We start from the raw sequence: 23,114 nt of genomic DNA, 5'->3' as shown, positions 1-23,114 counted from the left end.
TCTTTTTAATCCCAAGCACCTGACCCATTCACTCTATCAGGCTCCCTTGAGTGGTATTATCTCCATTTTACAGCAAAGAACACTGAGGCTCAGAAAGGTTGTGATTTTTTCACAATCTCCTAGGTAGCAGGTGCCCACTTAACCCAAGTGTTCTCATTCTAAGTGGTGGGGGACGGAGGGAGACAGATCTTTTGGAGTCCTCAACCCTGGGTCACTGCACACTGTTCTGCCACAACGAAGCCCAGAGAAACTGTATTTCTTGTGTTGTCTCGGGCACGGACCCACAATACCCCTTAATGCCTCAAAGGCTCGGTCTCCTCCCCCATAAGAAGGTGATAATGTTCCTATTCTGGTTCACTCTTTCTAAGTGCTCTTTAGAAGTGAAAAAGCATTAAACAGACTGTTGTTGTGGCTGCTTATTTACACATGGTCTCCGGTCTCCAGCTCAGCCAAGTTCAAATTCAGGTAAATTCAGGGAAATGTGCTGCAAGCCAGACCTCGTTTGGAACAGTGAAGCCATTTTTCTAGAGAGACGGCCTGGAAATTAAGTTCTTGTAATACAAATCCAATTACAAATGCATTATTTGGCCTGCAACTTTAGATCTCTGGATGCCAGGTTTGCTTGCAACAGAGGCAATCTGTCATCGAACCTGGACCCAAGCAGGAGGTCTTTAGGTAGGCTCCTATTCACAGCACACAATGGTACTCACGGAAAGACATCAGAACTGGAAACTCTGCCAAGAAACCGAGTTTAGGTCAGGGTAGTGAAAAGAGTGAGACCTGGGGTAAGAGGCTCCTGGAGTCAAATCCCAGCTCTGACATTGATTGACTGTAGGACTTTGGGCAAACTCCAAGACTCAGTTTCCCCATTTGTAAAACTTAGATAAGGATGCTGACACTCTACGTACCTTACTTAGGTTTGCTGAGTGGAAAATAATATATTGTAAACCCTCAAATGCTACATCATTATTATCTACTTCACTTGGTAGTTTTGAAGATGAAATAATGTAAATGAAATTTATCTGGTGTAGTATAATAGAAATACAAGGATTTTTTTGGTTTTATTTTGTTTTGTTTGTAAGCTGAGCCTGTGTTTTATTGGAATGAAGAACTTCCCAATTTACCAATGTATATTAGCATCTGATCTGCAAGATAGAGACTTAAAAAAGTTGTCTGGGACTTTAAGAGGGGAAGTGACTTGTCCAGAGTAATAGTCGATCTAAGTTAGAGATTGGACTTGAACCCAGATGTTCGGGACCCCAAGGCTGGTCTCTATCTGTTATACCACACTGCCTTTAAATATACAGTATTATTATCATTCTTAGCACCATTGTTGTCATTAGGGTATGTTTTGAAAAAAATGGATAATGTGCCCCAAATGTAAATAAACATGATTGTTTTGACTGGAAAACTCAGACATTTTTCCCCCTAAATGAACTACAAAGCTAAACACAGAGATTCTTCTGGCTATAGCAACCAGAATAGAAGAGGATTACTAATGAGACAAAAGTGAGTGTAAGAATGAAGAATATATATTTGCAGACTGGGGAAGGAAGTACAGGTGCATGCGCTGGGGAGGAGGAAGTGGCTGATTAGGTAATGGGAGAAGATAGTGACTTGGAAAAAATAACTGAATAAGGCCTCAAGAGAGCTGGCTTCCTAACCCTAGATCCACCATTTAGCTGGTTTTTAGAGAGACAATGGATGAACCTCAGTTTCTGCATCTGTAACATGAAGGGGATGGGATAAACTGAATCCCAAGATCCCCTCCGACTCTGAGGTATTATTATTCTGTCACCTCCCTCAATCTTACACCCTTCATTAACTTTAATGTCCTCTTTCCTCATCATTCACGTCATCAGCATCCTCACCAACCACTGCTCCACCTCTAACTAACCTTGCCTATCTATAGCTCAAGATTTCAGTCTGCATTTTCCCCCTCAGGTCACAATTGGTGTTTCATCCATTCAGTGCACACTTCAGGACAGTTGGTTCTTCCAAAAAAAAAATGAATTCATTAGCTTTACTTCCTTGCAGATGAGGGCACTCCCTGTGTTTCTCCCGTCTTACCTCATCTACTTCTACCCTCTCATTTTACAGATGAAGAAACTGAGATCCAGAGAGATTGGGTCATAAAGAAGCGGCAGACTCTGGATGTTTCTCTGAGGTTGGGGTCCCCTTAGTAAAGACAGGAATTCTTAGTCTGGAAGTACTGGAAAAGATGCTTTGTTCCCCGATTCTTTTTCTCATGCAACAACAAAATGTTTTTTTTTTTTTTTTATCCTTCCTTCCTTGTCAATCTTATATAGAATTTTGAGAGCATAGATTCAGAAGCAGAAGCTACATTAGAGATTATCAAGCCTAATGTTCCCATTTTACAAATATGGAAACTGAGGTCCAAAGTCATTTCCAATAAGTGGAAGAATCAGGATTTGAATTCAGGGTCTTTTAGGTCAAATTCTACACTATATATAGCTTTCTACCTATTATACTATATACTAATATACAGTATATGTATATGTTATACATATACTTCCCCCAAGGAAAGGGAAGTAAAGACCTTAATAGCTTCCCACCTATTTCTTATCATAAATAAATATATATGCATATGTATTTGTTTATATATGTGTATGTGTGTATGTATATACATATGTATGGGTATGTATGTATGTATGTATGTGTATGTATGTACATCCTCTACATTCAAATCCATGTCATCTCTGTCCTCTGGAAGGAGTTAACAGACATGTAGCCCACTTGTGATTATTGGTGGATTGGAGGATTGCCACGGTCAACCAAGCCAACTCACCACATACTGCCTGAAATGACTGGGAGGTATCCAACAGAGAGAAGTCAAGGGGTGGTGATTGATTTAAACACTTCACTCTGCCCTCTTTGATGGATGCCCTCTAAGCACCTTCTTTAGCTTTCTCCAGAGGAAATGGAAACTTACTGGGAAAGTAAAAAATCTGTTTGATGAGATAACATTTCACTGAGATGAAGGAAGAAAGTAGCTGACTACCCCCGAGCCTCTCCCACCATCCAGCTCTTTTGCCTGGCAGTATCTCCCTCACACTTCCTCAGAGCCCCCACTTGTTAGCAATGGGTGGTTCTATGTCCTCTAAGTACTTCACATTATTATCTGAACATCTCTCGCTTCTCAGAGAAGAAAATGATTTCATGTGTTCCCGCATGCCCCATGTTGCTCACACGGTCTCTTTCCCTTCCAATCATTGGTTCCCCAGACCTTCTGGCAAAAGCCTTTGTTGTCTCCCATTCCCCAGAGTCTCACCATCTCAGTTAAAGCTGTCACTGTTGGAAAGTTAATCCTCACCAGTGGTAAGGGTTGCCCTTCCCAGAAGTTTTTGCATTTTGAAGGGGGATTTTGAAAGACCAAAGACGAAGAAATGAATTTCTGATGGTGGCATGAAAGCACCAGAAAGTCTGGAAGTTGAGTTTGGACAACAATTAGTCATAGATGTTGCAAAAAGGGTAGGAGACAGACAAAAGTAAAGCTTCCGATTTGGAGTTGAGAGATCTGGACTCAAACTCCCTTCTATTTACTATATTATATTTATATACGTAATTAGGCTTTGATTAAATTACTTGACATCTCTGGACCTCAAGGCAAACTAGATGGTCCTGGAGTCAGGAGGATCTGAATTCAAATTCAGTCTCAGACACTTATTAGCCATGTGACTTTGGCTAATTATTTTGTATCTCAGTTTCCTCAACTACAAAACGGAGGTAATATATCTACCTTGCTGGGTTGTTGTGAGGATCAAATAGGATAGTATTATGATGTGCTTAGAACTGCTCCTAACACATAGCAGGACCTTTATAAATACTCTTTCCCCCACCCCCATCCCCAGTTTCCTCCTGTAGAAAAATATAGAGTAATATTAGATCAAGGATTTAAGAATCCCTCTGGCAGGTTGGTGAAGTCTATGAACCCCTTCTCAGACTTCTATTTTTGAATGTATAAAATGAAATGTATAAGGTTACAGTAGAAGATGATTATGATGAAATATAGCCGTCAAAATTTTTTTAAAAAACAAATATACTGACTCCAATCTAAGAATCCTTGAAATAAATCATCTTCAAGGCCTTCTGTGTTCTGCATTCGATGATCTTGTCATATTTGAGAACATCTCTAAGAGTCTAGCATTTCTTATTCAAATATTTTTTCCCACAGGATCTTTTGTCCAATAGCCTTCACAGCTCATCCTAAGCTCTGCCCTCCTTAAAGGGCACAACCATCACAACTGAAAAGATAATCCCAGAATCCTCTTCCTCCACTCACTGTCAATATTTGAAGGAAAACTATTTGCTGCTTTACAGTTCCTAATCTATTGTGACTCATCACTTGGGCTAGTACAATGCAATCCTAGGCTATGCTATTATATATGCAAACAGAATCATCCGCCCATTGGACCATATCATGTTTCTTATCAGAAGGACATTTCTCCACTCCCCATTACACCAGCCCATTCCCTCCTAGTTTTCGGAGTTTTGCTTTTCTCTTAGATTCTCTTCCTTGTCTGATCTACACTAAATAACCTTCTCTGTTAACTTCATCCACTTTTTCAACATCCTCCTTTACTTCCACCGTCCCACTTCACACTGAACCATTATATTTCTTCCAAAAAGCCTTCAACACGGCATCGGGAAGAGAACGACGTTTCCAGTTGCCACGCAGGCAATAAACAAGAAAGGCACCAGGGACAGATGTTCATCCTGAGACTATTTGGAAAAACATGATTTACAGTGTCAACAACTGTGAGCTTACCCAGCTGTTTATGCTGCTGGGCTGTCTGCAGAGATTTCTTTCTCATGGAGATCTAAATGGGGCCAGCCCTCTGTGTGATGGCTAGAAATCTGGGCCAGCACCATCCCCTACCCTCCTTTCTGCCCTCCGTTCTACTGTTAATGAATTGTCCCTCATGTTAGAACTGCTCTCCCACTCCTCCTAAATTACTTTCATATCTTACATTTAGCTATAAGTGTATCTAGCAACTTGTGACACAGTGGATAGAGTGTCAGGCCCGTAGTCCGAAAGACTGCTCTTCACGAGTTCAAATCTGACCTTAAACATGTATTAGCTGGGTGACCCTGGGCAAATCACTTAAACCTGTTTACCTCGGTTTCCTCATATGTAAAATGAGTTGGAGAAGAAAATAGTAAATTGTTCTAATCTCTCTGACAAGAAAATCTCAAATGTGATCACAAAGGATCAGTTACAACTAAAAAAAATGGCTGAACAACAACAAAAATAAATAAATATAACTGTTTACTTCATCATTCTCTGCCCCTACTCACACTGTTTCATTTTACCTTCATATGTTCAAAGGCAGCCAGTTGGTGTAGTGAATAGAACACTGGATCTGGAACAGACCCAGTCTGCCTCGGTTTTTTCATTTATAAAATGAGGATAATAATTTCCTACCTCCAAAATTTCTTGTGAGGATTAATATTTGTAAAGCATGTGGCACAACCTAATAAATTCTTGTGCCTAATAAATACTTATTCCCTTCCTTTTTCCCACTGTCTAGTACTGCCTGGCACATAATAAATGCTTGATAAGTTTGTATTAAGTGGGGAGAATAAGTCTGGTCAAGGTCCCTGCCTCCAATTTCCATGCCCAAAAATGTTCCAGTGAACATGATTACACCCAAACCAGAAGCGAGCACCACTCAGCCCCTAGATTTCCTGGTCTGTGCCCTTCACAGTCTCCTGCAGATTTTGGGGAAAGGATTAGTTGGGCTGCCAGACTCTGAAATCAGGCCTGCCAGATGCCTCTTCTTCCTTAAGCCCTTCAAAGTGCTTTCCTTCCATGTCACACCTAACTTGACCTGGTGGGAATCATGGAGATGGGGCAGAGGTGGAGGGAGAAGGAGAGAGAAAGAAAGAGAAGAAGAGAGACAGATAGAGGCAGATACTTGGATAGATGAAAGATAGACAGACAGAGAGATACAGTCAGAGAGACAGACAGACAGATGGATAGATAGATAGATAAATGAGAAACAGAGGCACTCTGCAAGGAGGGGAGCAGGAAAGAAGGATCAAGACAAAAGACCTCCACAGGGGATGGTGGTTGACTGATAACCCTATGGACCCTCCCACGAAGCCCTGCATAAGCCCCCCAGGACCTCCCTGTCCATACCTGCAAGGAGGGCCTGGCCCGTGAACTGCCCATACACGGAGGCAGCATGGGGAAAAGCATTGAAGGATGGGACCGAGGCACCAGCTGGGGCCCCTGAGCCGACTTGCTGCAGATCCAAAAAGGCCGAGCTAGATAAAGAGGAAGGGGTGGAGCTAGAACTGGACCCATCGGGGGTTTCCTGCTTTATGGCGAAGGGTGAATGAGGATCTGCCGAAGGGAGGGAGACAAACAATGAGAGAGGGGTGTGAGATGAGGGGATGACAAGCATGCGCAAAACCAAAACATGAGATGCAGAGGGGACAGGATGTGTCCGTGGGGGGGGCCAGGGAGGAGGGCAGACCTGGGGCTCCTGCTCTCTCGGAGTAAGGGGGCCTCAGCATCCCGGAAAATGCAAGGCCATATCCCTGTCCCTCCTGCTCTGGGCCCTCCTAGGGGAGATGAGATGGGTACCATGAAAGGGGACAAGACAAAAACTGGGTCTGCTTCAGCACTCTAATGATCCTCCAGGTTCAGGACCACAGGTTAGAAATAACTTTCTAAACAGCGTCCAGCAGCCCTTATTCTTTACTGTGTTGGGAGGAGGAGACAAGCCATGGAGTGTGAGTGGCTGCACCCCTCCGGCTGAGCCGCGGCTACCCTGTCTGTCTGACACCTCTCCTGCACAGCCCTGGGAACCCTCACGGATCCTCCTCCTGCCTGACCCGCCTCCTTCTCCTGCAGCTGTGCCCCAGCACAGTCCCAGCCCCCATACCTGCCACCACGGGGTACGTCTGGTGAGCCGAGAGGTTGCGGCCAAGCGGTGTGTTGGAAGGAGTCAGCGTGGCCTTCCCATCGTCCATGGCACTGTTGAGCAGGGGTAGAGGATAGAGACCCTGGAGAGCAACAAAAGAAAAAGGTCATTCATCGAGAGCCCTGAAGATGTAAGAACCAGAGCAGCAGGATGAAATCTAGAAGTGAATCTGGAGATTCTAGACTTATCAACAGAATCATCTCCCACTCCCTCCTTCCCCGCCTCACCCAGTGCCCATAAGGCTTGCCTTCCTCACCTCCACCTTGCAGAAAATGTAGTTTTCTTCAAATCACAGTTTAAACCCCAACAACAGATTTGCCCCATTTTCTCCTCAACTTCAGAAATTGTTTTGTATTTACCTGGACTATGTTTTGTATATATTTTATCTATATCACCTCTCTCTCCTTTCTCCCCATAAGTTTCTTTGACTCTTTCATTTTTGTCTTTACATACACGACAGCTCCAGCTTAATTCCTGATATTTTTTAATATTATATATATATTTATTTTTAGATTATATTTATTTATATTATATATTTATTTTTATATATTCTATAAGATTATATATTTATTTTTATATAAGACTGTAATTTCCACTTACAATCTGTCCCTCACATGAAAAATAAAACCCTGATAGAAGCATACATAGTCCAACAAAGCTAATTCCCACATTGGCCATGTCCAAAAGTGCTTTTGTGGCAGGAGGTGTTTCATCTTCACTCTCCTGGATTCATGATTAATCCTTGCACTGCAAGGATTTTTTTAAATGCCTCTTTAATTTTAAAGTCTTTCAAAACTGTTTTCTCTCTCCTGTTTTTGTTATTGCATAAATTATTCTCCTAGGTCAACTACAGCAGGTGCTTAATGTTGAATTGCATTGAATTTCGATGAAAATCCATAAATGTGGCTTTTTGGGTTCTTCAGATTCTTTTCATCCTGTAAACAAGGCATTATCTCTTTTTCAAATAGGGAAATTGAGGCACAAAACAATTCAGTGGGACTTTGCCCATGTCACAAAGTCAGGAAATGTCATATTTACCACTCAAATCCTGATCTGACTCAAAGACCATCAATCTTTCCATCCCACTGTATCGCCCCTTAATCAACTCTATGACTGCCCTAATTCTCCCTATCACTTATATCTCTTCTTATAACTTCCTCAGATAGTCCTCTCTCCCCAACTAGGGAAAAACAAACTTTTAGCCTTTACTCTTCCCTATTGTCACTGTCTTGTCCAGACCCTAGCTTCACAGCTCCAATGTGCTTCCTAATTGTTAGTCTGGCTGGGGGGAAGGGGTGGCTCACAGTTTGTCTTTCCAGAAACTCAAGAATTCATCTTAATTTCTCTTGGTGATCTTCAATACAAGAAGCAAATTTGAAGTGCCGACCACTCAGACAATTCCAATTCTACTCCTCTCTCCCATCCCAAGACCCCAGAGAGTACAAAAGTGGTGTAGGGTTCAGGAATTTACTTAGAGCTAATTGTTTCCCAAGAATCCATCCATTGACAATACCCTGGGAGTCTGGGGTGGTTCTGAGATCCGTCTGCAGGCTTAGGTTTACTCCCAGTGTCCTGAAGCCAGTTGGATTAATGAGCCAAACATGGAAAGGATCAAATCTCAGGGACAGCCCTCAAACTGTACTTTTTTCTCAAGGCCTTGAGGTTGCCCATATGTGGGGGCAGCTCAGGTAAAGGATCAACTGAGGTTACATAGTAGATGAGTGCTAGAATTGGAATCAGAAGACCTACATTTGAATCCTGTCTCAGACGTTTACTGTGTGACCCTAGGCAAGTACCTCAATTTAAATCTCTCTGTGCCTCGATTTCATCATCTGTAAAATGAGATAATTGGACTCAGTGACCTCTCAGGTCCCTCTCAGCTTTAAATTTATTATCTTATGTTGTACTTTATCTTCCCTCCCTCCCCCAGGAACCTCAGCCTCTCTGTTTGGACACAGAGAAAGAGGCAAAGTTTTCTGGGGCATGTGACTCATTGTGGAATTCCAAGAATAAGTCAAAGAATTACAGTGTTGGCAAGGTTTTAAGAGGGAATCAAGTCCAACTGCCCCATCAACTTAGAAGGAGATTTTCTAAACTGAACCTTGAGGAATTCACTCTACAGAAAAGAAAGGGAGGAAGGGAAGAGAGAGGAAGAAAGGGAGAAAAGAAGGAAGGAAGGAAGGAAGGGAGAGAGGGAAGAAGGGAGGGAAGGAGGAAGTCTTGTTTTTAATGAGCTCCCATTTTGATGGGGTAGAAAAAGAGGAAAAAATTGTGTGAGCCCAAGATATATACAGAGCAGATGGAAGATAATTATTTGAGCAGGAAAAGTACTAAGGGGTGAGGGCAAGAAGGGGGATAATCAGACCTCTCCTGCAGAAATGAGACATAAACCACATTATGCATCAGGGCTTTTCTCTAGACTCAAGTCAAGATTAATTATTATCCTTAGTTTCCCTTAGACGTTTAGTGTAAATTTCAATAAGAGATTATTCAGCTTCCCAAAGAAATTCTTGGTTTTCATTCTCATCAGTCTTCATATATTCCTCTGCAGATTTTAGTACCAATATCTCTTGGAATACTTGGGATTTTTCTCTCAGAAAATAGGAATTGGGCCAAAAACTACACATACACACAGACACAATCACACACACTCACACACACACATATACACCACATACAGAGATTATGCACATGTAACTTCAGAACATCCCCAAATTCTTCAGTTTGGGAGACTTTCTAAAAATCCCTTTTTTAAAATTTGTTTTCATCCTCTCCAAGAGGATGTGCAGAAACAGCACTGCTTCTGGAGCCAGAAGGACAGAATTCAGAGAACCTCAGTTCCTTCCTTCATAAAATACAGAGAACCCCCAAGGTCCTTCATCTCTAGAACCCCAGATCCTAACTCACTCAGCTGCCCTGGTGGGCCTTTGGAATGCTAGATGAAGACCCTACCCAGAGACCTCCCCCTCCACCCACTCCCGCTGATGACACCCTGCCAGACACAATAAGAGCCTCCTACAGATGCACAGCTCCCCATCAAGTCACAAACACGTGCAAAGCTCTGTTGCATAACAAAACCTCCAACTGTGATGACTCCTAATTATTTTCACTGAAATTGTGTCTCAGAGGAACCGCGTCGCTTTCCAGTTGTGTCTTGGGCGCCTCCAGAAGCCATATTAAATCCTCCAGGCCGCCAGAACGCCATTGAGGGCGCTGAAGCAGACACTAACTAAATGGTCTCCAAGTTACAAATCTTCCCAAGGAAAGGGAGATTGGAGGGAAAAGGCCTACAGTTTAGGATTGGATTGGATGGAGCTTCTTAAAACCCAAAGCAGGGAAACGGAACAAAATATCTGGTTCTAGCAGGCTTTTTTTTTTTTTTTTTTTTTAAGTTTTAGCACATCTTGTGACCGAGTCTATTTGTTGCTCTCTCCCTCAACCTCCCTCACCCCCTCATCAATATTTAATCAATATAATAAAAAATACAAGATGTCTTAAAATTTTTTAACATTTTACATTTCTAACATTTTTTTTAGCTTAAAAGGGAGCCTTAAACTACATGAGGACTTTGGGGCACCTTGCAATAATTTTTTGTTGTTCAGTCATGTCTAATACATTGTGACCCCTGTTTGTGGTTTTCTTGGCAGAGATACTGAAATAGTTTGCCGTTTCCTTCTCCAGCTCATATTACAGATGAGGAAACTGAGGCAAGCAGGGTGAAATGACTTGCCCAAGGTCACACAGCTAGGAAGTGTCTGAGGCTGGATTTGAACTCAGAAATATGAGCTTTCCTAATTTCCAGCCTGGTATTCTATCCACTGCACGCCATCTAGCTGCTTCTTAAAATAATTATAAATGAACAATTTATCTTTTTTTTTAATCCTCAAAAAAATCAGTCAAATACTTTTCGTGGAGTCCAAATACACGAATGATTGATTTTTTTTTAATCAAATCAAGAGAATGTTTGGGATTGCATTCAAGCAGCTCTCCTGGTTCCTGGTATAAGGAACCATCACCAACTCCTCTCTTTCTCAATGTCTTTATTTATCAGAGCTTCTTCTGACCGGAGCCAGCTCTGACTTAGTGGCCAGAATGGACACTTCATCAGGTCTTCATCATTATACATGGTCTTTATCCCCAGACTGTTGGGGGCTGTGACAAGAACCTGGGGAACTAACACTCCTGGGGCTCAAGAGGGGATTTTGACTGGCACTGATCAGCCAAGCTGCCTCCTGGGTGACTGGCCATGGGCTTCCCTGGGGCGTTTTCCTTTCCTAAGCTATAATATAATATAATTGGTGGTTCCAAATTAATGTTTTCTGATAAATCCAAGAGTGTGCATCGCCATTTCTAGAAAAATGACTTTTTCCTCTTATAATTTGAGATAGTCCAAGTGATCAAATGAGAGAATGAGAGTGAAAAAATATGCTAAGATTCTTGGTTAATTCTGAGAATGAGTTGAGCTTATGAAAGGATGCCCTAAGATTCCATGTCAGCTCTGGGGAGAGTTTACATTCAGGACCTTCCCAGACCAGCAAAGGTTAAGGTGAGGAGGGAAAAGAAAGATTGGCCGCACATCAGACAAAGAAGTTATATCAGCAAGGGAAGAGGAAAGAAGTAAACAGCAGGAGGGCACCAGGCTTACAGGGGGACTCGAAGCATAGCATGGCTTCTCGTCCCCACACGGGCCATGATAGATGTGTGCATGTTACTCCAACGCCTGGCTTCTGCATCCACTTGTCTCCATTAGCTCCCCCTTCTCCTAGACCTTACTAGGCAAGTTGTCCGGGGGGTTGAGGCTGAAAAATGGAACCAGTCTTCAGGAAATGTTGCTTTGACAGAAGCCTTCCCCAGAGTCATGGCCGAGTTTCATTGGTTCTCAGTGGGCTGGCTGATGTGGGGCCCATTGTTCTCCTGCAGACTGGCTCATCAGACTTTCTCTCTCTCTTTTTCTCTATGTCTCTCTGTCTCTGTCTCTCCCTCTTTCTCTCCGTCTCTCTCTCTGTCTGTCTGTATCTCTCTCTCTGTCTCTGTCTATGTATCTCTCTCTCTTTCTCTCTCTCTTTTTCTCTGTGTCTCTCCCTGTTCCCCTCTCTCTCTGTTTCTCTGTCTCTCTCTCTGTCTGTCTCTCTTTCCTCCCTCTCTTTCTCCCTCTCTGTGTGGGTCTCTCTCTCTCTCTCCCTGTCTCCCTCTCTCTCTGTCTCCCTCTCTCTCTCTGTCACTGTCTCTCCCTCTTTCTCTCTCTCTCTTTCTGTCTCTCTGTCTCTGATTCTGTGTCTGTGTCTGTCTCAGTCTGTATCTCTCTCTGTGTCTGTGTCTGTGTCTGTCTCTATATCTCTCTCTCTGTCTCTGCATCTCTCTCTCTCTTTTTCTCTCTGTGTATCTCTCCCTGGCTCCCTCTCTATCTCTGTTTCTCTGTCTCTATCTCTCTGTCTCTCTCTCCCTGTCTCCCTCTCTCTCTGTCTCCCTCTCTCTCTGTTACTCTCTCTCCCTCTCTCTCTCTGTTTCTGTCTCTCTCTCTCTCCTTCCCCCCTTCTCTCACTCTCGATGCAGACCTCATTTCCCTCCATGGAGCCAATGACACCTTCTCTGCTGACTCGCTGATGAACATCCAGGGCTTCTTCTCAGACTTGCTGATAACCTGCTCTCCATGGCCCCCTCATCACAGCATCCACTGCTGGTAAAAATCGCTGATGCATATTCCCTCCCCAGCTGCAGATGCTGGCTCAGGCCCAGCTCCCCATAAAGCCACTGCCTACAATTCACTTGGTTACTGGTACCCCTCCCAGAGACTCAGTCAGCCCTTGATGGCTGGCTGCAGACAGAGAGACCCCCAATAGGCATTCTTTCAGCAGAATGCCAAGTAGAAGAAGCTCAGGCTCAAACACCGAGCTCACTTTCAGGGGAGGGAGAAGTAGAAATATGGAAAGTAGAATCAGGCTAGGATACCCGGGGCAGCCAGAAAACTAAGTACATGAGATGTCAATAAGCTTTTGGTCAGAGGATGGAGAAGAGAGAAGTTAATGGCTCTAAGGGCGTGCTGGGGCTGATTCTAAGGAGGGCAAAATGTTTTTCCTCCATGTTCTTAACCATATATTCATCCAAGATCCCAGGTCAGTCCCATAATTCACCCTGTCTCCCCTAGAATTGTTCTTTGGAAACAAAACTTTCCTCTAGGTCTCATCCTTCACTCCTCTAGTTTATTATTGTTGTTCCATTATATCAGTCATGATCAACTCTTCATTACCTCATTTGAGATTTTCTTGATAGAGATAATACAGTGATTTTCCATTTCCTTCTCCAGCTCATTTTACAGGTGAGGAAACTGGGCAAAAAGAATTAAGTGACTTGACTAGGGTCATATAGCTAGGACGTGTCTGAGGCCATATTTGAACTCAAATCATCCTGATGCCAGATAAGTCATCTTATCTGTTCTCAATGGCTTGGGTAGGCTGGGCCAAGCTAATGAAGGCCAGGCTAATGAAGGGATATAGAGAAAGAAAAGATGAACTGAAAGCTCTGGGGTATGGAAGTTGGGAGAGAGAAGTCTTGTGACAGTAACTGAGTGATGCAGCAATTATCAGCCAAACAAAAAGGGACTGGGAGTGAAAATGTGGATTCTTTCAGAGATATGTTAGTAAATAACTTAACAACCAGCTCTCCCTTCAAAATAATATACCTACACAGAACAATTTTTAATTTAATCTGAATTATTAGCATTTTTCATTTTTTCAAGTCTAAACAATCAATAACACAATAAGACAAGACGAAGAAGAAGACAATAACACAAGCCCTGATATGCAGTGTTTGCCCATTTCAGAGATGTAAATGATCACACTGAAAATTTCACAATCAGCTTTCTGAGTCTTAACAAACTGACTATCTTATAGTAGCTCTCTTACTAGTGACCTATCTCTAATAAATCACTGAAACTCTTTGGGCCTCACTTTCCTCATCTGTAAAAGAAAGAGAATGATACTTATCTTACTGAAAGGCAAGAGTAGGAAAACGTTGACTTAGAGTCAAGAAAATGGGGATTCAGGAATCACTAGGTGGCATGGAGCACTGGCCCCAGAGTCAGGAAGACCTGAGTTCATATCCAATCTCACTCCTTTGACACAATCTGTGTTAGCCTGGGCAGGTCACTTTACCTTAGTGCACACGTGCACACACACACACACACATACACACACACACACACATACATACAAGCAACAGAAAAAGATCTAGATTTTAATTCTAACTTGAACATTTAACTCCTATGTGACCCTGAGAAAGTCCTAAAATCATAGATTTGGAGCTGAAAGGGTCCTTGTCCACAAATTTCCATTTTATGGATGAGCAAACTGAGAGAACAAAAAGTATTTCCCCAAGTTCAGGAAGTAAATGGCAGGATTTGACCCAAGTTTGCTGACTCCAAACCCAGCTCCATTCCCACTGCACCATGATTTCTTCATTTGCAAAACGGGGGATGTTGGACCAGAGAGTATGATCTCATGATGCTCAAAGGATGGAACCTGGTAAGTCCTGGTTGGGAGTCAGAACACATGCATCCTGGTCTCTTCTCCATCACTGGTCCCTTGTATGGGTTATGAATTTAGCAAGTCAATCCATTTCCTTGGGCCTCAGTTTCCTCATATATAAAAAAGCAAGTAAATAATTGCCTGCCTGACTGAAAGTCAGTAGGAAAATCCCTGGATGGGAAATCAGAGGCATCAGAATCATCTCTACCTATAAAACCATGTGCCTGAAAGCCTCCCTCTTCTTATCTGTAAAATGGTCACATGAGATGACTGTGAAGGACTCTCCTTGGTAGAATATGTAGTCTTACACAGGGCATTCGGGGAACTCTAAAAGCAGGTATTTAGAGACATCTGCTAACATTACTGAGCTCTCAGGGTTGTTTTAAAAAAAAAAACAAGTAGTGTTTCTCATATGGTTTTAAAAATTATAAAAAGATTTTCATTATTGTTACTCTGTGTGATCACAGAGCTGGACAAAATGCTTTGTTGGGTACAGATAGCATAAGAAACAAGCCTTCAGGTCTAGCAGTGCTCCCTTCCCAGCAAGGCCCAGGGACTCACCTGCTCGCCTTTGGTGTGGCTGGGAGATGGGTAAGCCTCCGTGTAGTGTTGCCTCTCAAATGGGCAATCCAGCGACTCCAGGTGATGCTGGCTGAATGTGTCTGTCCTCAGGTGCTTTCGGGGGCCGCTCCCACTGCTCTGAGAGTCGATGCTCAGTCGGCAGCTGTCCTGGTCACCTGTGAACCCGGCATGGAGGAGAGGTCACCCAATTGCTCCCCCTATCCCAAGAGCCTCTCTAGTAGGAGGCAGTCCCATGCACCATCCAGGAACTCATCCTAATGTGCAAAAACTACTGACTTTGGCTTGTTGTATCCCCTTAGAACAGCATATTCACTGGTTTGAATGAGCATCTCCCCCCTAGGAGATGCTTAAACATAGTCTACAAGGGGGACACAGCACCTGTGCATTAAAGATGCCTTAGGAACCAGGTATCATACTATTGCTGCTTGATCTTGGGGAAGTGATTTCCCCTCTCTGGACCTCAGTTTCCCTCTCTGTTCAATGATTAGTTGACTACAAAGGGCCTTGTCAGCTTGGAGATTTTAGGAGTTGCCCATAATCCCATATCTGCCCTCTCTACACACAGTTGGAATGAGTCTGTTCCTTTCTTCTGAGGACTGGAGAAATTGGTATCATCAGATTGGTCCTTGTGGGCTTTAAGACCCCAGGTGAGAAGTGTGGGCTCCACTCTCCCAGTCATGGCTGTGGCCAATCGGCTTCTCCTGGGGACACTCCACCCCCCAGTTCCTCCCCTACTCTCCTACTTACTGTCATCCATTTTCCTCTTGCTTTCATTGCCAGGCTGAGCAATCCCCAAGAGCCCATTGATGGAGTAGGTCGAACCTAGCGAATCTGACTGTGGAGACTCTGGGGGTGTCACAGCTGAGCTGGGGACTAAAGGGAAAACAATACAGAAGACAGGATAAGTGTCAGCGTGATTCTCCAGTCATCTGGGCTGGGGAAAGTAAGACCCCTCAGCCTGGAAGGATAAAGGTTTAGAAGAAGGAAAGCTAAAATGTATAATCAACAGAACCAGCTTCTGAGTCAAGTCCTCACATAGGGATGTGTGATCCTGGCAAGTCATTTAATCTTTGAGTCCTCCCAGACAATTTTTGATGCTCTAAATGGCAGAACAGGTGATAATCTGTATTTCTAAAAGGAGTATGTTTGACCCAGTGATTTCATTAAGCCAATAAAATCATGGTCCATACGCTCCCTATCCCAAAATAAAAGAAAAAAGAAAACTTCTTTCATCTCTCAGCTCTGTCCACTCTAGAAAGATAGAAATCAATATACCCAATTTTATCACAATTCTGCCATGAATTAACTGTGTGATCATATTCAAGTCACTTCCCTCTCTGAGCGTCAGTAAAAAGGCAAGGTATTGAAGGAGGTGTGGGCTGAATTAGCCAGGAGGTTTCCTGCGAGCTCTAACAATGTCTGATTTTCAATTTGTCCCCTTCCTGGTCACTTTTCAGAATCCAGCAGGGCTGGTGACTTCTCCTGCCTAATGTGTAAATATATTTAGGTAGGGGCAAATGTGTGTGCATGTGTACATGTGAATGCATGTATGTGTGAGGACAGGAGAGAATAAGGGAGTACATATGTGTAACAGATCATATAAGTGAGAGGCAGAAAGCACGGCATATGGTGTAGAGTCAGGAAATCTGGGTTCTATTCCTTCGTCAAATGCTCAAACACTGGGCAAGATACTTAAACACTTGGAGTCACAACTTTGTCATTTATAAAATGGGGGTAGGAACCCTTTAAGTGCCCGCGTTAAAGAGCTCTGAGGAAAGGCTACTAGGAAAACCCCAAATTAGAAAGCAAAGGTTGAGTTCTGATAGCAATGCTGACTGACGGGCTGGACGTGGGGCTGCTGGTACTTACTCAGGGTATGTCCTGGACTCAGAGACTTGGAAGCTACACAGCTGTCCATGGGGAGGTTGAATGGCTGCTGTACTTTGGTCCGAATAATTCTATTGGGAAGAGAAATAGGAAGGTGTTGGGCACACTGGGGAGTCCAAAGCTGCCAGAGCCCCAGCTCTCAGGTGAAATAGGTGCACTATGGTGCACTATGGAGGCCAAAGTTGTTTCATGGGAGATAGTGAGCTCTTTCTGCAGCCCAGAGATGGAATGTTCTACTCTCCCAGAACTCCAAGGGGCAGCATGATCTCAGGAAGCATCCTAGTTAAATCTAGTTCTGCTCAGAAAAGTCACAACTTTTCTTTTCCTCTATTTTCCCATTTGTTCAAAAAAAACTTATAACCTCTAAGATCTCTTCTAGTTTTCATCTATGAGCCCATTGGACAACAGAAGCTGACAACTTAAAGAACACACCTAGCTAAAGTTCAATTGCTTAGCCGGCTGTTTCAAGAGACAGATCTTATAAAAAGCTTTTGTCGAGGCAACTAGGTCATCCAATGGATAAATGGATAAGGCATGGAGTCAAGGAAACGTGCATTCACATCTGATCTCAGATATTTACTAGGTGGGCAAGTTACTTAATCTCTCTTTGCCTCAGTTTCCTCATTTGTAAAATGGGGATCATAACAGCACCTATCTCATGAAGTTGAGATAATGATTATAAGATAACTAGCACAGAAAAAAATATACAAATGTTAGCTGTTATCATTATTGAGAAAACTAGTATCCATTTCATAAAGAAAGGGGATTGAAAATAAGTTCCCTCTAAGAAGAAAGAAGCAACCTCCAGCCAGGAGACCCCCCCAAAATCAAAGGAAGACAGAGGGAAGAGAAACTTCCCTTAATTCAAATCAATTTAACAAGCATATTTTAACTTACTTTGTGTTAGGCACTGGGTATTCGAGTTAAAAATTAAAGCATCCCTTTCCTTAAGTTTATATTCTACTAGGAAGAAACAACATGTCTGCTGATTAGTTTATATAAAAAGCAAAAACAAAGTAATTGAAAGAAGCAGAGGAAATGATCATCCGTGGAGAGTTTAAGAAAAGCCGGGAGAGGGAGGTGGCAGCTAAGCTGAACTCTGCGGCATGCTAAGGATTCTTATCTCAGCTATTCCTACCACCCCTGCATAGGTAATAGAAGAACAGTAGCTTTGCTCTCTGTGCCTGAGATCTACCCCCTGAGTCAGGTCCTGGCATCTGTCAGATGCCCACCATTTCCTCTCCCCAGCCCACTTCCTCATTTTAAATGGCCTAGGGCCAGTTCAGGAGCCTAAAACTCTATTATATGATCTGAGTGTGTGGAACTGATATGCTGAGGCCATTACCCAATTTCTGCCCTAAATCCTCCTTCCCCTCCTCAGAGCTGATTTGTTAGTGGCTCCCACTGTCCAGAGCTCTGTGCTTTTTTCCTTTCCTACCTGTTGATTGAGCTGACGCTGGGGACGGTATCATTGTCACAGACTCCTTCAGCCAGGAGCCTGTCCCGAATCTCCCAAGCAAACATGGTTGGATTTTGCCGCTTATAGTCCCCAATCTTCTCCACCACCTTAGGGGTGGCCACCTTTGGCTTCGAGCCCCCAATCACTCCAGGCCGGATACTCCCAGTCTCGTAGTACCTACTCCAATAGAGAACGCCAGAGAATTACCCAGTAAGCAAATGAGGACAGATAAGGTGGTGGGCGAGGGAGTGGGATGGCAGAAACAGGGAGAACAGGGAAGAGGGATGGCAGAGTTCAGTTCTTCCTGGCTTTATTCTGTCCTGTTTAGGGACTCTTGGGGAAGTGTGGGCTCATGAAACAGGCTTCCAAAGGGTTGGTTTTGAGAAAGCTTCAAAGGCTTAGCAGAATGAGTACTTGGTCTGAATTAGAAGAACTTAGTTCTAATTATGCCTCTAGTACTTGCTCCCTGTGCAACACTGGGAAAGCCACCTCATCTCTCTGAATCCCAGGTTTCCTCAGCTACGAATTTAGGACAGTTGAAGCACATGATCTCTAAGATCCATTTAAGTCCTATGAGGATCCCAATCCCTTGCTATCAACCCCAAGGTAGGATATTTATCTTTTTATAGGATCCTAGACCTGGAGTTAAAAGGGACTCCAAAGACCATCAATTTACAAAGAGGTCGAGTACTTTGCCCAAGGTAACAAGTATCAGAAGGGGGTTTGAACCCAAAATTTCTGGTCCTTTCCACTGCACCATACTGCTTTCCTTTTTTATTTTTTCAGGTGTCTTCCCCTGTATCTTCACTAGAGTTCACTCTTTGAAAGGGCTCCTGCACTAGATGGGAGGTTGGACTCATTTCCATTTATTCATCCGTGTGACCCTGAGCAAATTAATTAAACTCTCTGGGCACTAGTGTCCTTATCCAAATGAGGGGCTCAGACTAGATGACCTTTACAATCCCTTCTGGTCCTAAATCTATGATTCTGTGACCCTGTGATTTCTAACTTTCCTTCTACTCTAACATTCTAGGTTTCTTATGATATAAACAGAAGGCAGAAAAGGAAGCTATTGGAAATGTGATTTCACGTTATTCAATTAGCTTGGCTTGCATTGAGGAATTCATCACTTTTTCTCTCCAGATCTCCTTATTACACCTGTCCAGCTAGCCCAGCTCCCTTTGTGACCTGAAGGTTGACTTTTTCTGTGCTCTGCTACTCAACCTTTATTTTTCTCCCATTCTTCAAGGCTGGGCTTGACTTCTTATTCTCTAGGTCCCTGGACAAGCAAGGCCCTGTTCCCTGGATTCAGTGGTTTTTCTGAAAACTTTTAAATCCCAACCCACAGACAATCCCTAAAGAAAGACTTGCTAAAGAAATCCCTGAATTAGCCTCCTTTCTGTTTGTAGCACCTTTTCAAGTTCCTTCAAGTGGAATCCACTATCCATGGGTAATAACAACAACAACTGCCATTTATATATTGTTTTAATGTTTTCAAAGTAGCATATATAGCTATATGTACATACACATATACATAAATGAGCATACCTACATTTGTATTTATGTGTTTGTACATATACATATATTTGCATATATAAAATCATTGTATATTATATATGATTATTGTATATTATTGTATAATGTATATGTACATATGTGTATATATCCATATCTGTATCTACGTATGTATATGCCTTCATATTTGTGTTTGCTTATATTATATATATATATGTATATATAATATATATATTTGATCCTCAAGTCAATCCTATGAGGTAGGTGCTATTATTAATATTTTCTTTCTACAAATTAGGAAACTGAGACACAGGTCACATAGCTAGAATCTAAGGTGAGATTAAACTCAAATATTGCTGACACTAAGTCCAACAATAAAGCAATTTTGTATTTGCATCTTCAGCATCTTACACAATGTCTGAGAATAGTAGGTAGCTTAGTGTGATAAAAAAAAAAAATTAAGTTCCAAAGACATAAGTTCAAATACAGCTTCAGATACTCAATAGTTGAATGTGTCCTAAGGTAATTCATTCAATCTCTCTGAATCTCAGTTTCCTCAGCTATAAAATGGAGATAATTCCTATCTAAGGGGACTATTGTGGGGATCAAGTGAGATAATGTCAAGGTTTTGTGAATATTGGAATAAATGTTAATTATTACTTTGGCTTTTATTAATGCATTATTAAAATTCTTATTATTAAAACCTGGATTCCTCAATAAATTGGCTCCTGGGACTTCAAGCTCTGCTCTTTGATTTATCATAACTGACTTTCCCTAGCTTGTTCTACTCTCGAAGCCACCTACTCTTTTCATCTCAAAGCTGTGCTCTGAGCTCCCATCCCTAATTATCATGTCTCATGTCTTAAGGATCTAAGTCCTTCATCTGGCCTCTCTGTATCTCTGCTTAAACATTGTCAAGACAGGATAATAGCACATACAGAATGAAACTCCTTTGCCATCCCTCAGCCCTTACTCCTTCAGGCACTGTGCCAAGTAAAGGAGGTACAAAGAGGGGCAAAAACAATCCCTGTCCTCAAGGAGTTCCCATTCTAAATGAGAGACACAACATGCAAATAACTATGTACTAACAAGCTCTACACAGTGTAAATGGGAGATAATCTAAGAGGAAAATGGAGGGATCTAGGAAAGACCCAGCAGAAGGGTAGAGGGGATAAGAGGAGAGATCCAGGAAAGGCTTCCTGTGGAAGATGGAGTTTGAGCTGAATCACCATGAATACCAAGGAAACCTAAAGGCAGAAGAAAGAAAGAAAAGCATTCTGGGCATGAGAAATAGCCAGTGCAAATAGTTGGGGTAGGGGGTTGGAGTATCGTGTTCTAGAAACAGCAAGAAAGCCAATAACACTGGAGGAAAAGGCCTGGGAAGGGGTGTGCTGGAGTACAGGGCACTCAAACGCACTAGGCAGGAGAGGTGAATTTCGTGCTTACCTGCCCAGTATCTTGCTGACACAGCCGTGGCTCACCCGGAGCTGGCGTGAGATGTCGCAGGGCCTCACACCCTGATGAGCCAGGTCCACAATGCGCTGGCGCACCACCTCAGGGAGAGGCCGGCCGTTCACAAAGGCTCCACCCAACTGGTTCAGCCCCCCGTGGCCTAAAGAAAGAAGATTCCCCCCATTCCCAAATGGGTGGGTATTAGGGGGAGGAGGAGCGGGTAAGAGAATTGAATTTTCAAACAGCTTGCCCCCCACCCAAAGCTTATCCATTTGTATTTTGACATACGCCAATCATGTATGATGGATATCTAGCTCTAGTGTTCCTGCCAGACACATCTGGCATCTCTTAATCATACCCTCATCTCTTTAATCCCATCATGAAATGGACCATCCAAGAGAGATTTGCTGGCATAGGACAAATAGGAGAGAAGGCCGAAGTTGGGGGCTCTCGGAAAAGGGATGAGAAGGGATGCTTTCTGCCAAAATGCTGGAGCAAGGATAGATTCAGAGACAAATGGAAAGGTCTTATGGGGTCAAGGACACAATGCCAATCTCAGAAACATCCAATCCCAGAGTAATGGTTTTTAAATCAAAAGACCCGCGCAGCTAGATAGGGGAGCACTGAAGACTTAAATTCAAATATGGCTTCACACACTTAACACTTCCTAGCTATATGACCCTGAGCAAGTCACTTCACCCCAATTGCCTCCACAAATAAATGAACAAATAAATAAATTGAAAGACCTGTCTCTGTCATTGTTTATGTAACAGATAAATCAGTTCCCTGAGCCTCAGTTTCTTCATCTGTAAAATGGAGGGGTTGGATGAGATCATCTGTGGGGTCTTTTCCAGCTTCCTGGCTCTAAGGCAGAGAAAAAGCAAGTCCCTACTCTTTCCTTCTCTATTCTTTAGCTTTTAAGGCGAACAGACAGAAAGAATGCTGTCCTGGAAAACAATCAGGGGACTGAGTTCTCTCTAAGCTTCTGCTACTCATTCATTGTACAACTTTGTTGTACATTTTTATCACAGATCTATTATGATTATTATAAATATATATCTATATATGTGCTTTGCCTCCCTGAAACTCAGTATCCCCAACTATAAAATACCAGGGTTGGGCTAGAATTCAGGAGTTCTTTGCCTTTTTAAGACCCCTTTGGACTTCTTGATAGTATGGTGAAACCTAGGGACTTATTGTCAGATTAATGCCTTTAAATGTATATAATACAGAGATTATAAAAGAAACCAATTACATTGAAATACAATTGTGAAAATTTGGGTTAGAAACCAAGTTTGGGACTCTCGGTTAAGAATGCTTGACAAATAATCTCTAAGGTTCTTTCCACATCAGGCCAAAAGGACAACCGTCCCTGATGCTTATGTTCTACAGTGAAACCACTTGAGTACCCACAAGTCCATTCACATGCTGTATCCCGAAACCTATCCCTATTATTCTTTCCCTTCACAGAAGTAATATAGGCAATTTGGGGTGGGAGAGAAAAGAGTAGTACAAGACCTTTCTTAGATATTATCATGACCTAGAAGCTAAATGAGTCTCCCTGCTGCAGCTATTGCAAATACCCATCCATCTCCTCTGGAACCCTAAGGGATTAAGATAGTGGAGCCAAGATGCTGTTGCCTACACCCCTACCCTCTTTAAGAAACTGTTCTCTCTCAGCTCCCTCCTCCTCAGCAACACTAAGCTTTGCCTTTCCCTAAAATCTCCAGGGAGTTTTCTCAG

At 42.7% G+C, this 23,114-nt stretch overlaps 1 protein-coding gene across 6 annotated transcripts in view; it reads right to left on the bottom strand.

The window, feature by feature from the left end:
• PAX8 (paired box 8) overlaps positions 1 to 23,114 on the bottom strand; it is a 77,993-nt gene that overhangs the window by 11,225 nt on the left and 43,654 nt on the right. For 3 of the 6 annotated variants that reach the window (XM_031949882.1, XM_031949886.1, XM_031949884.1), the window contains exons 3-9: positions 21,366 to 21,531; positions 18,384 to 18,584; positions 16,928 to 17,016; positions 15,806 to 15,931; positions 15,038 to 15,213; positions 6,915 to 7,035; positions 6,164 to 6,370 (exon numbers count right to left, since the gene is read on the bottom strand). In XM_031949882.1, coding sequence (XP_031805742.1) covers positions 6,164 to 6,370; positions 6,915 to 7,035; positions 15,038 to 15,213; positions 15,806 to 15,931; positions 16,928 to 17,016; positions 18,384 to 18,584; positions 21,366 to 21,531 — 1,086 coding nt within the window. The remainder of the gene's footprint in view (positions 1 to 6,163; positions 6,371 to 6,914; positions 7,036 to 15,037; positions 15,214 to 15,805; positions 15,932 to 16,927; positions 17,017 to 18,383; positions 18,585 to 21,365; positions 21,532 to 23,114) is intronic. The other 3 variants (XM_031949883.1, XM_031949885.1, XM_031949887.1) reach the window with 2 other exon arrangements.

This window comes from Sarcophilus harrisii, chromosome 2 (genome assembly GCF_902635505.1).
Source record: "Sarcophilus harrisii chromosome 2, mSarHar1.11, whole genome shotgun sequence".
NCBI classification, from domain to species: domain Eukaryota; kingdom Metazoa; phylum Chordata; class Mammalia; order Dasyuromorphia; family Dasyuridae; genus Sarcophilus; species Sarcophilus harrisii.
Note: the sequence above shows the minus strand (reverse complement) of the source record. Positions and strands in the feature narration are given on the sequence as shown.